At 39.3% G+C, this 12,660-nt stretch overlaps 1 protein-coding gene across 1 annotated transcript in view; it reads left to right on the forward strand.

Moving 5' to 3' along the window:
• LOC119978169 (ankyrin repeat and SAM domain-containing protein 1A-like) overlaps window positions 1-12,660 on the forward strand; it is a 581,433-nt gene that overhangs the window by 317,860 nt on the left and 250,913 nt on the right. Inside the window, 1 exon segment of the mRNA XM_038819603.1 lies at window positions 4,548-5,128. Coding sequence (XP_038675531.1) covers window positions 4,548-5,128 — 581 coding nt within the window.

A 12,660-nucleotide genomic window follows, 5' to 3' on the forward strand; every position in this document is an offset into this window, starting at 1 on the left:
TCCCTAATCGCCCACCGAAGAACCCTGCTCGGCTGGCAATCGGCAGCACCATCCAAAGCTGCAGACTGGCTGTCCGATCTGTCTGAATTCACCTGACTGGAAAAAATAACATTCGCTATCCATGGGTCGGGAGAGAGCTTCCACAAGACGCAAAGGAAAGAGGAGACGAGGGAGGGGGGCAGGGTGCGAGGAGTGGGGTGGGGGGGAGAAAAACCCACAGGAGGGAACCACGGGATGCAGGTGGCATAGCCATGGAGGATGGGCTCGAGGACAAGAGGGCGAAACAGGGATAAAACGAGCATGCTGGGCAAAATACGCCTGGGCCAATGCCGGGAGCCCAACCAGGGTGGAATAACCAGATAGGGTCCGCAGCCACGGGGGTAGGAGAGACATGTAAATAGTCATAAGGTTCCTCTTTAAATATGTATATTTTTTCTTTCTGTTTTGTATGTCTCTGTTCGTTTCTCCGAGGAGCTCTCTAAACAAGCAAGCATTAACCTTTCAGTGATTCTTGGACTATGTATCACAAACTTTGAAAATCAATAAAAACATTTTAAAATGGTACAGCATGCATTATTCATATATTCAGCAATTGCCAAGTTATTCAACTATGGTAAGAATCACAGTGGAACTTAATTCTGACTTCATTGAACATTTACACCTATGTAATTCCATGTGTTACACCTAAAATTCCAAACCAGTTGCTCTCCATGTAACTTCTGTGATTAATGTATATTAAACATTTATTTCCTAATATCTGAATTAGTTAAGTTTTTTTTTATAAATTTAGATTACCCAATTATTTTTTCCAATTAAGGGGCAATTTAGCATGGCCAATCCACCTACTCTGCACATTTTTGGGTTGTGGGGGCGAAACCCACGCAAACACGGGGAGAATGTGCAAACTCCACACGGACAGTGACCCAGAGCCGGGATCGAACCTGGGACCTCAGCGCCGTGAGGCGGTTATGCTAACCACTTGGCCACCGTGCTGCCGCTGAATTAGTTAAGTTAACTGCCTTATTTTGATAGCCCCAGTAAATGCTGTTGCATTGGAGGGATTTTAGTTATCGGCCCACACCCATGAGCAAATGTGATTGCTGATTTTCATTTCACACAGCTGGCAGAGGGAGGACACTTTGCATGGTCTGACCTACATTCCTGAAATAAAAGTGCAATGTACTGGCCCCATCCATTACACAGTCCCTTGATAGCTTTACACCTTAATTCTTTTCCTCCTCCATCAGATCATTGTCTTCCCCTTTTATCCTACCATTGTATAGCCAGTTGGATGTTGGGCTAAATTACATGGCTGGCATAATAATCTGAATGTTAGTTGATGTAGCTTTGCTTTTTTGATTTGGTCTTTTCCCAAAGCAAACTCCTTCTTTGGAAAGGCTTCTGTAGCAGGTCTAATTCAGAAGCAATGCAGTGTAATTGACAGAGAAGATTCATTACTGACCTATAGAGACATACCAACAGCATGTTGGCTCTGAGTGTTTTTACGTGCCATAACAAAATACATGTTGCTTTGGAGATAATCTCCTAAAATCTGCTTGTGTAAACATGGAACTTTGTTCGTTAAGATGTTGCAGATCATAATTCTGAGACTAAATTAAATCACTGAGATTCCGTGTAAACAAGATACCAGAAAAATTAAAATTGGATTATGATTGAAAGAGTGACTATTTCAGCACCACTCTCTTAAAAGAACAAGAAAAAATTACGACTTGTTAACCTTATGAGTAATACTGGCTTATTTGAGGTTATTTGTTAATATGGCTATGTTAGAGTGCTGAATTAACTGGGTACAATTAAACTGACAAGGACCTTGAATGGAAGATGGTGTCTTCTCATAATTCCATCCTTAAATCCCATTTCACAAACTGTTCCAAGATGCATTAATCTGAAAAAAGTAAAACTGAGATTGTTTTGGGAGGGTTATTAGTTGACAAGACCATCTCTTTCTGTTTTAAATAATTCTGTTCTCTTTCACAACGTTGCTGTCAGCTAATCATGACTTGGATGTTTAAATCTTTGTATTATAATTCTTGAACATCATTGATTACTTCCCTTAAAGCTGAGCAGGAGTTGCAGGAAGAGGTTTTTTTAATCCCTTGGTTTGTCCCAAGAATTTAATCGCCATGCAAGATAACCTTAATTGTAAAAAACAACTTTGGCCCATCCGTTTTTCCACTTTTCTGGTGCAAATGCATTATTCCTCAGGCTGAATAGATGGACTAGTGATCCTCCACCAGAATTCTAATAGCTGGGTGCAGGAAAATGCTACCAAGTGTGTATCAGCAAGATTCAATTTAAAGTATTCTTACAGCAGTTGACATTTAACCACCCCTCTGGACTGTCCAAACACACGGGAGATGGGCATAGTTTAAATTTAACTACTGAGCGTGCAATGTGGTGAACATAGTTTGGAATGAATTGCCCAGGGTGCCCGTGGTGGCAGATGATGTAGAAAATCATAAGGGATAAGGGTGGTATGGTGGCAGAGTGGTTAGCACTGCTGCTTCACAGTGCCAGGTACTGTGGTTCAATTCCGGCCTTGGGTCACTGCCTGTGTGCAGTTTGTATGTTCTCCCTGTGTCTGCGTGGGTTTCCTCTAAGTGCTCCGGTTTCCTCCCACAATCCAAAGATGTGGGAATTGGGTGGGTTGGCCATGATAAATTGCCCCTTGGTGTCGAGGGATTGGACTACGGGGGAGTGGACATGGGTGGAGTGCTCTTTCAAAATGTCACAGCAGACTCGATGGGACGAATGGCCTCCTGCACTGTTGGGATTCTATAATTCTAATTGGATGGATATTTATGCATTTTGATCTTTGGATCACTCAAATGGACTGCAGTCTTTTCCACCCCTTGTAAAGGAGATAAAACATCCAGTGGTAACTCATCTCAGTTTTGCTCTGCTATCTCAAGCAATTGTTCATAAGTACAACTGGAGATTGTATAATTTAACTTGTCGATGATCTAGCTTGAAAGATACGGGGAGGAGGCAATACTGTATAAATATATTAGTAAGTGCAAAATATAGCTACTTTTACTGACATATGAAAGATATTGTCACTTGGGTTACGAGGTAAAATGGGTAAGAAGAGTTTGAAGCAAAAATGCGCAGAAATCAGAAGTTTCAAAGTATATTTGGACTGTATTTTTGCCCTGGAGCTGGATTGTAAAACTGGCAAATGATGTGGGGAGATGCTATATGACAGAGCTGCAGCTAATAATGTTAGACATGTACCTGCTAGCCATCTCTTGGGTATATAGAGCTGGTTGTTGCTTATTAATGCAGCACATTAAAAATGGGGTAACGGCAACAATTTTGTTTTCAACTTTTCGGTTAGTCATTATTTTAGTACTTAAATTGCGGCTAAGCTGAGCATAACAACCGAGTGTCATGTCCTTAACGGTGCTGTGAAAGTATTTGACCAATGTTCCCACTGCAGCTGAGAAAGAAGTTTATTTTGCAGATGTTTAAAATAGTTTTTATATTTTCTTCAAAGATCAACCTAGAGTTACTTGAATTTAGTGATGATGCTTGATGATCTTTATTACACTATGGCTACGCAAGCTCGCAAGATATATTATCCGAATGGTCATGCATTATTATCATTTATTTATATAAATATTTTATCATAATGGATGCATTTTACTATTGTAGCCTTGGGAGAGGATCAACTGAGTAAATGTTAGTAATGACATTTTTTGTGATTTTACCTGATTGAAAGGCAGTTTTCATATTCACCGTATATCACTTTGGATTCTTAGAGGCTAGTTCCCCAGGTTTACAGAGCTTCATCAGGCCCCTTTATTCCTGCAGCAGGCTCTACAAAAGTCTGGATCTGAATTTTTGACGAGGATATGGGGATCCGATTTGACAGTAGAATAGTCTCCCTGAATCTGTCAAAAGAAGATTAGTATAAGAGCAGCTAAAAACACAGTGAATTCTCTGGGTATGGCAAGATATCAACCTCCACAACAGGATTGATTTCTGATGTTATGAAATTTCCTGCGTATATACCAAGCTTATTTAAAAAGGCATGCTGCAGCTTTGGAGAGGTTAACTGTGCAAACGACATATATATTGGGATTAAAAGAATTTGAAATTATTCTCTTGACTCTGACTTAAAGACGAGCTGCAGATTTTTTTGGAAACATTTATTAATGAAGATCGCATTGTGTATAAATTGATCAATCTGATATCTCTTGCAATTTTTCACTGTGCAATTGAATGTTTTCCTCGGGGACTGACTGTTTCATCCACCCTCTTCTATGCCTTTGATTGAGCAGCTTACAATTTTATTCATAGAATTCTGACCATATAAAGCGAGTGTCTGCTAGTAATGTTAATAAAGACTAGACATAGTCAGCGATGTCTTTTGCCAGGCTGAATAAATCAGTTTGGGATTGGAATTTCACAAATGTTGTGTGACTGTGTTTGCAGAAATCTTTCACAATCAGCTGTCTGTTGCAGCTATGTGGACTGGATATTTAATAAACTGTTCTTTTTTCTCTCTCTTCCCCCCCCCCCAGATCACATGAATAGTGAAGAAGAATCTCAGGACGCCAACGTTCCTGAGCAGTTTTCAGGACTTCTACATGGGTCACCTCCAATCTGTGAGATTCAAAACGATCCAGTCATACTACTAGCTGCTTTGAGCAAAGTGGGAGTGGAAGCTGAAGCGATGCAAAGCAGAGTGTTACCAGAGAGGCAACACTGTGCAACAGGGCAGGCAGAGAACACTGGTATAAAGAACCCTGCTGCAGCAGATACTGCTGAGCAAAAAGGACAGCAGGTATTCCATAATACAGTCCTCCCCATCAACATCTACCAGGCAGATCCTCCAAACTCCAAGTCTGTTCAAAGTAAAAACATTCCATTCAGCAAGGAAGTAGAAAGACGGACATGTACTTTGGAAAGGGTACGGCCAAGTGGAAAGGGTAAGGCCGATCTTAAATTCGCAAGAAGTTTGTCAAAATCGGATTCGGAGCTCATTATATGTTCTCCATCTGAGGAGGATATGCTGGGAAGTCGTAGTGAGTCTCTTTCAAACTGCAGTTCGGTGAAGAAGCGGCTAGAAAAATCGCCATCTTTTCAGTCGGAATGGGAAGAGGTATGTACAGCTAACAGTAGTTCATGAATTGTTGTTTGTGTCGCCCATCCAAATAAGATATTTATCAGAGTTAAATAACATAAATTCAAGAAACTGATCTTTTTAATCTAAAGCTGTTAGTAGTCAAACTGGGTTAATCTTTTATGTACTCGCAATGGTTTTAATAAACCGATATTGTTCTCCTGGCACCATCATGATTTCTGTAAAACTGAATTTTCACTTTACTAACTGATTGTAAAACTGCAAATGTGCCTAGTGCAATATTATTGGTCCTTTTTCATGGACAATTCTGTTTTAAAAATTGTGCTCAATGTCATATCTGACAGGTATAAATAATTTGACTTGAACTTATAGCTCAGAACTCCCCACTGTGTGGTGTTGTCTTGGTACAGGGACCAAAAATGCAGCACATATATCAGGTAAATTGGTATGGTTTGTTGTCAGAACAGTTGAGTTTATGTTAGCACTGAAAGAGTGTTATCGGTTCAGATCAACTTGAACAATTCTCAGTGCAGTCACCTACTATTAACGCATTGCCTAAAATAGCATTCCTTTCTGGAATCAGTATTGTTCATCAAAATGTACTTTTATTTTTAAAGCAGCACTTTAAAGCTTTTGAATGGAGCACAAATTAATTATTAAATAATTCACCCCCAAGAACTCATTCAAGTACTTATTCCTAAATTATTAATTCCAGCCCTGCTTTATTAGTATCCCCATGCAAACCAGAGGTACTACGATATGAGCTTGAAATGCCATCTAAGTGTATGTGTGGATAAAATGTAGTCTTGATCAATTCACACCAGATCCTGGACAATTGCTGCATTCAAAATGGCTTACTTGGTAGGCCTCATTCATGTCTCCCTCGATTTGTGTGTATTGCATGTGAAAAAATAGATACAAAGTCAAAATCCACACCTGGTGTAGCACAACTGCATATGATGAATTATTTACTTGCTGATCATTTTAACAGACTGATATTTAACTAGAATCTTTAAAAATATTCTTAGCACGGTACGAATACAACTGATTTTGAATTTGCAGCCCAGTCCTGCCATATATATGCTCTGAATTTAAAAACTGATCATTTCAAATGTGTTTATGTTTTCTGACATAAAAACATTGCACATTGAAGCGAGAATGAGTGTAAAAGATATGACTTTTAAGAGTCTGGTAAGTTTATGAATGAACACCGATTCTAGCTATGTCTGGATTGCCCTAGTCTTAATTAGGAATTACGATAAAAGAACAAATTCAGTTAATATAATAGCATCAATAATTATGCTGTGGTTTGAAACCAGGTAACTTGCTGTGCTCTGTACTGCTTTGAATTTACAGCATCACTGTAAAGCAGTTGTTTGTGCATATGTCAAATGCTACGTTTCAGCTGATGTTCAGAATTGCTCTTGTAAAAGGGCAGCACGGTGGCGCAGTGGGTTAGCCTTTCTGCCTCACGGCGCCGAGGTCCCAGGTTCGATCCCGGCTCTGGGTCACTGTCCGTGTGAAGTTTGCACATTCTCCCTGTGTCTGCATGGGTTTCGCCCCCCACAACCCAAAGATGTGCAGGGTAGGTGGATTGTCCAACCTAAATTGCCCCTTAATTGGAAAAAAATAATTGGGTACTCTAAACTTAAAAAAAAAAAATTGCTCTTGTAAAAGGGGAAGGTACTTGAGAAAGCTAAACTGTAGTAATTAAATCCCAAACAAGGGAAGCATGGTGGTGCAGTGGTTAACACTGCTGCCTGCAATGCTGAGGACCCGGGTTCGATCCCAGCCCCGGGTCACTGTCTGTGTAGAGTTTACAGATTCCCCCTGTGTCTGCATGGGTTTCACCCCCACAACCCAAAGATGTGCAGATTAAGTGGATTTGCCACACTATATTGCCCCTTAATTGGCAAAAAAATTATTGGGTTCTCTAAATTTATAGAAAAGAATAATTAAATACCAAACACCAATGTTGTAAATTCTCCTGCTCAACTTAAGACAGTTGCCAGAGGTGAAATTTGTGCTCAGTGAATGGTGTTTGTGGTCGGAACAAAGGCAATGACTTAATCCTTCCCACTATTTAGTTGGAGGAAATTTTTGCTCATCCAATATTAGATATCAGACAAATAATGTGACAAAACAGAGGCATTGAAAGGGAACCAAAGATAGATCCTTTTGGAACTTCTCTGGTGACAGTGCGTGAATGGGAGACAAAGCCAATGCAGGTGATTCTCTGGCTACATTTTGAAAGGAATGGAACCGGGCAAGTTGAGTTCCAACCAACAAGTTGCCGGTGGAGTGATGTTGATGGAAACTTCCTGATGGGCCTTTTTTTCTTCCTCTTCCTCCTGTGAATTGTTAGTCAAATGTTAAAGAAAATGGATGCAAATATTGTGCAATCACAGCTTGTCCCCAAATCTCACTGAGAGTCTCGTTACATGCAAATCTCCTATAGTAATCTACAGTATTCGATTAATGGGTTTAGTTAACATTAAAAAGGCACATATACTGTGTGGCATGGAAACAATTGGTGCATGCCTACATTGCAGTGTAAAGCCTTTAAAAAGGAATTTAAATAAATGCTTAAATATAAATGTTAATGGACATGATATGAAGTGATATAGAGAGCACAGAAGATGATTAGAGATTGAATTCTGTGAAGGAGGAAGATGGGGTTGGAAACTGCAAATCTAAAGGCATGCCCTGTTCATTACATTCAGTGAGAATAGAACCAACTGAAAGGTTATGATTTGTTAACGTCATCACATGACAGTAATTGGCACGATACTGAGAACTTAAACAAAGGTTTGAAAGCCTTGTTTTCAGACCAAATATGGTAAATTTTAATGCATTCAGTCTAATCTACAAACAAGAAGGTACGATCTTGAAAATAATTTTACTGTTAGATTGTATTCGTACTGTTCATTTTATATATTTTACTCAAGGGAGTTTAGACTAAGTGAGGGTGGCATTATTTTAAAATGAGCATTCTATTTTTATGTACGCAATAAAGGCATACTTTCTGTTCAAGCACTTCCCTCAGTTTATAGAGAAATATTTTGAACTAATCAGAATTTTGCTAAAGTTTTTGCAGCACGTTGGCATGGATTCTGTGGAGATTTTCAGGCCAGTTAAGTCGTCATCTTTGTTCTGAATCTATGAAAGGACATTCCCCATTAACAGTGTCTCTAGTGTAATCGAAAGCAAGGCTCCTCTGACTCGAGTGTTTTTAACGCAGACAGTAAATAGGTAGTGTTAATGTAATTTTTAATTTTTGTTACTGCTTTATATTTCTACAGAAAATTGGAGAATTCTTGAAACAAAATAAACGCACCTCAAATCATTCCTAATCCTTTAAATGCATTGCTTTAGTTTCCAGAAATACAAAAATTTAGGTTGGTGTTTTATACTGTCTCTTCGGTTCCCCATGATTTTCTTCTTCATCAAAATGGGGGGCACCATGGCCTGGCAGGATCACTGGCCACAAATGTCCGATTTCAAAAGTCTAAATTTGCATCACTTAGGTTAACCTCCTGTTGGTGCTGATTGTAAATGGATTTTTTAAAATAACTGACGCAGCCGAAATAAAAGCAACACCATTAAAAAGATCCAAAGTCACCATATTAACCTGTAATGTTTAAATGATGATTAATTAGATTTATAGATTGTTACAGCACAGGAAATGGAGCTAGTTTATCTCCATATAGAATCACAAAATCTTTACTGTGCAGAAGGAGGCCATTTAGTCCATTGAGTCAGCACTGGCCCCCAAAATAGAATTCTGCTCAATTCCACTGCCTTCCCTTATCCCTGATAACCTTGCACATGCTTTCTTTTCAGATAGTAATCCTATTCCCTTTTGAATACCTTAATCGGAACTGCCTCCACCCTCCAGGAAGTTTGTTCCAGACTCCAACCACCATCTAAGTGAAATCATTTTTCCCTCAGATAATTTCTACTCCCTTTGCCCATCATTTTGAACCTAATTCTTGATGCACTCTTGAGAGGGTGCAGTTTTTCACTATTTACCCTGGCCATAACCCTCAGGATCCTGAGTACCTCTGTCAAGTCTTCTCTCAGCCTTCATTTCTCCAAGGAAAATGTCCCCAACCTCCTCCAATTTATCCTCATAGCTATAATTGTTTATCCCTGGAATCATCCTTTCGAATCTCCTCTGTACTCTTTCCACTGCCTTCACACCCTTCCACAAGTATCTTTCCTCCTCACATGCGCAACTTATTCATATCCCACTCTTCTGTGAATTTCTCATAACTTAAAATAATATTCCTCAAGCTACTGTCTGATTGCTTTTTAAAAGTTCATCCTATTTTGCACAAAGGCATGTTTGCTTATTAATTGGTTCGTGCTGAAATAGATAAGTGCTTGATTCCTGTTGTTACGGGCGCTTGGTCGGCTCTCACGGGTGCAGAAAGATCAATTTGTTCTAGGAGTGATAATATAAGAAATAGGGCGTGGTTATTTTATAAATAAATTTCATTAAAAGAAAAGAAAGAAAATTAATATTTAAACTTTTACTTCAGCTCTAACACTAACAGATTACATGCAGTTTCTTAACCTCAACACACTAGTTCTTATTAGACAATACTAATAGAACAGCCCTTATGCCACTTTCACAAGAAGTCAAAGGCAATACATTCATTTATGAAGCAACTTTCCTCCTGGTCGGACATTCGTTCTAGACCCCTTTCCAAAGCCTGCTTCGGTGCCAGCTTTCATGACCTTCTCAGTCAATTTCCCAAAGCCTTCTCTGTAACTGTTAAAAACAGCATTTCTTCCTCTCTCTCTCTCTCTCTCTCTCTCTCTCTCGCTTTTGCTCTCTAAGCTCTGTCCATCCCCTCAAACAAAGGTTCTCCTCTGAGGTGACCAGACTTCAATCACTTATCTTTACCTTGGCTGATTGCCAATAATAGACAACATGAAGTAAGTAACCACCTCCTGTGCTGTAAATGTCTATGATTATTTTCATGTTGCATTTGCTGAAACATGACATCGTAATCTCCACTATGTCCTTCAGAAAGACAGTGATAATGTTTTGTTCAATTTATTGAACGATAAATTCTTTGTCTTTGCAAGTCTAACAAACAAAAGCCGTCTCATTTTTTGATATCCTTTCACTTAGTTCTTTCTCATCTATCGATTTGTATTCAAGGTGCCTCTATCCTCTGACAACAAATAAAATTCCCATATCTTCATTGCTAAAACTAACTTCAAGAAACAATTTCTGTTTTTGTGCCAGACCTTTACGATGGCAAGGCTGACATTGATCATCCCTCATTAATCGCTCTTGACAAGGTGGTGGCCAGCCAGGTTCTGAAACTGTTGCTGTCAATATGCAGTAGTTTCTCTCATGGTGCTGTGCTGGCGAAAGTTCCACGTTTTTGACTCAGCGACATTGAAAGAGCTCTGATATAATTCTAACTCGGGATGCTGCATGGCTTGGAGGGAAACCTGCAGGTGATGGTGTCGCCCATGCATCTACTGTGATGAAACACCATCTTGATAAAGAGATGAATGCAGATGCAGTTAATGTCACCAGGACTAAATAGATCATAGTGTTAAGGAGTGTCAACGTTCATTTGACAGTAGTGCAGCCTTTTCAGAACTCCATAATTCTTCCAACGCCCTCTCTGAGCCTAGCACATTGGGACATGTGTTAGCAATATCAAAGATTTCTCTCTTCTGTGTTCCCACCCCCCCACCCCAAATCCCCAGTACCATTTAAAGGGATTAATTACTTGTACCGTAATATTTGTTTATGTCTTCTGGCCGTTGCTAAAATACTGCATGTTTTTGGTATTTTCAAAAGTACACCGGAATGGTGTGGCTTCAGTTACTTTCCTCACTTGGTGTGGCCACAGTTACTTTCCTAACTTGCACGCACAGACCAGTTGCTCCCAGAAATTGGTGCACAGCTTGCCTCTTGGAACACAACATGACTGCAAGAATCACCAGAGGCCATGTAGAGCCTGACAAGCCAGCAGAAGATAAAGTAGGGTATAAGCTAGACAGCCCCATTCTATCCAGAAAGTTCAAGTGTGATATTAGTAACCTCAAGCCCAATTCCTGATTCACTACAATCACAGAATCACACAGTGCAGAGAAGGCCCCTCGGCCCATCAAGGCTGAACCAAAACGTGAAAAACACCTATCAACCTAATCCCTTTTGCCAGCACTTGGTCCATTGCCTTGAATGTTATGACATGCCAAGTGCTCATCCAAGTACTTCTTATGGATGAGAGGCAACCTGCCTCTCCAACCCTCCCAAGCAGTGCATTACGCACTTTTTACCTTCTGTTGTGCCTCTGCTGGCCACAACTGATGAATGCAGACAGAATTGAATACTCATAGTCGGGTTGATTTATTTTTAAATACAGCTTTTATTATTTCTCTAAGACTTCCCCAAGACTTTCTATAAACAGTTACATAACTTTGAAGACTCACGGGTTGAATCAAGGTATACTTCACAATTTAGCGAGATGGGCCAGGTACACTCTGAGAGGTGTGAGCTGGTGAGCCTTGAAGGTCAGATCTGCACATAGGACAGTTGATCCTTGGTTATCGTTGGTTAAAGCTTGCTGTGTCCGTATTTTGTACGGTTTAAATTAAACCATCCTTCAAATTTCAGACATCATCGAGCTTGTCCTCCGTATTTTGAAAACAAGGGCATCATCAGTGATAATGTCCCTGGTTCTCATGAAAATCCATTTTACAAAGAGCTGCAGTTGTCTTCTTAACTTCTTTAAAGTTAGTCATTGTCCTCTTTTCTCATCATGCCTTATGGCTCAATGTTGGCCCTCTATCTCACTCAAAGAATCTGAGCTAGCCCTCTCCATCAGGCAGACATCAAAGTCCATGCCATGTTACAACTAATTATCATTACTTAAAACAATTACGTTAATGTGTATAAACATATTCATTGACATCTCATTTCCCATAATCGTTCCCGTTTTTGTAAAAACAACTCTATCTCTAATTTCTTGTCCATCTTAACCTTTGAGCGCTTTATCATAATCATAAATTTAATCCAATAAAATACTGAGCATTGCTGTTATTACTAAATGAAATATAATTCATTCGTTCCCATTGGTGCAGCTGTTCCCTAGTTCCAAATATAATCAAACCAACTTTCTTTAATTTCATTTATATCGGTTTTGATCACACTTATTTCTTGTAACACTTTAAATGTCATATGAGCATTTTTAAGGCACTTTTTAATATTTCTTGAAGTTTCTGGCAACAATTGTAAATTTGTCATACATCTTTCCCCAATAGTCTAAATTCAGATTAATCTTTTTCTGTAACATCAATTTGTTCTTGTTGTCGTGTATGAATATCAACCAGCTCAGTTTTATCAATTCTAGCTGAAACCTGGGATTTTATGCAAAATGCGAGTTTCTGAACAGGTGATATTCTGGTCCCATACCAATATATCTTCTCAGTGAGGTGATAACACAATATTCTCTTTTAGCCACATGTGCAACCCTTGTGATGTTTTCTAACTTCTAGGGTACAAATTATATTCTCAT

This window comes from Scyliorhinus canicula, chromosome 15 (genome assembly GCF_902713615.1).
Source record: "Scyliorhinus canicula chromosome 15, sScyCan1.1, whole genome shotgun sequence".
NCBI classification, from domain to species: domain Eukaryota; kingdom Metazoa; phylum Chordata; class Chondrichthyes; order Carcharhiniformes; family Scyliorhinidae; genus Scyliorhinus; species Scyliorhinus canicula.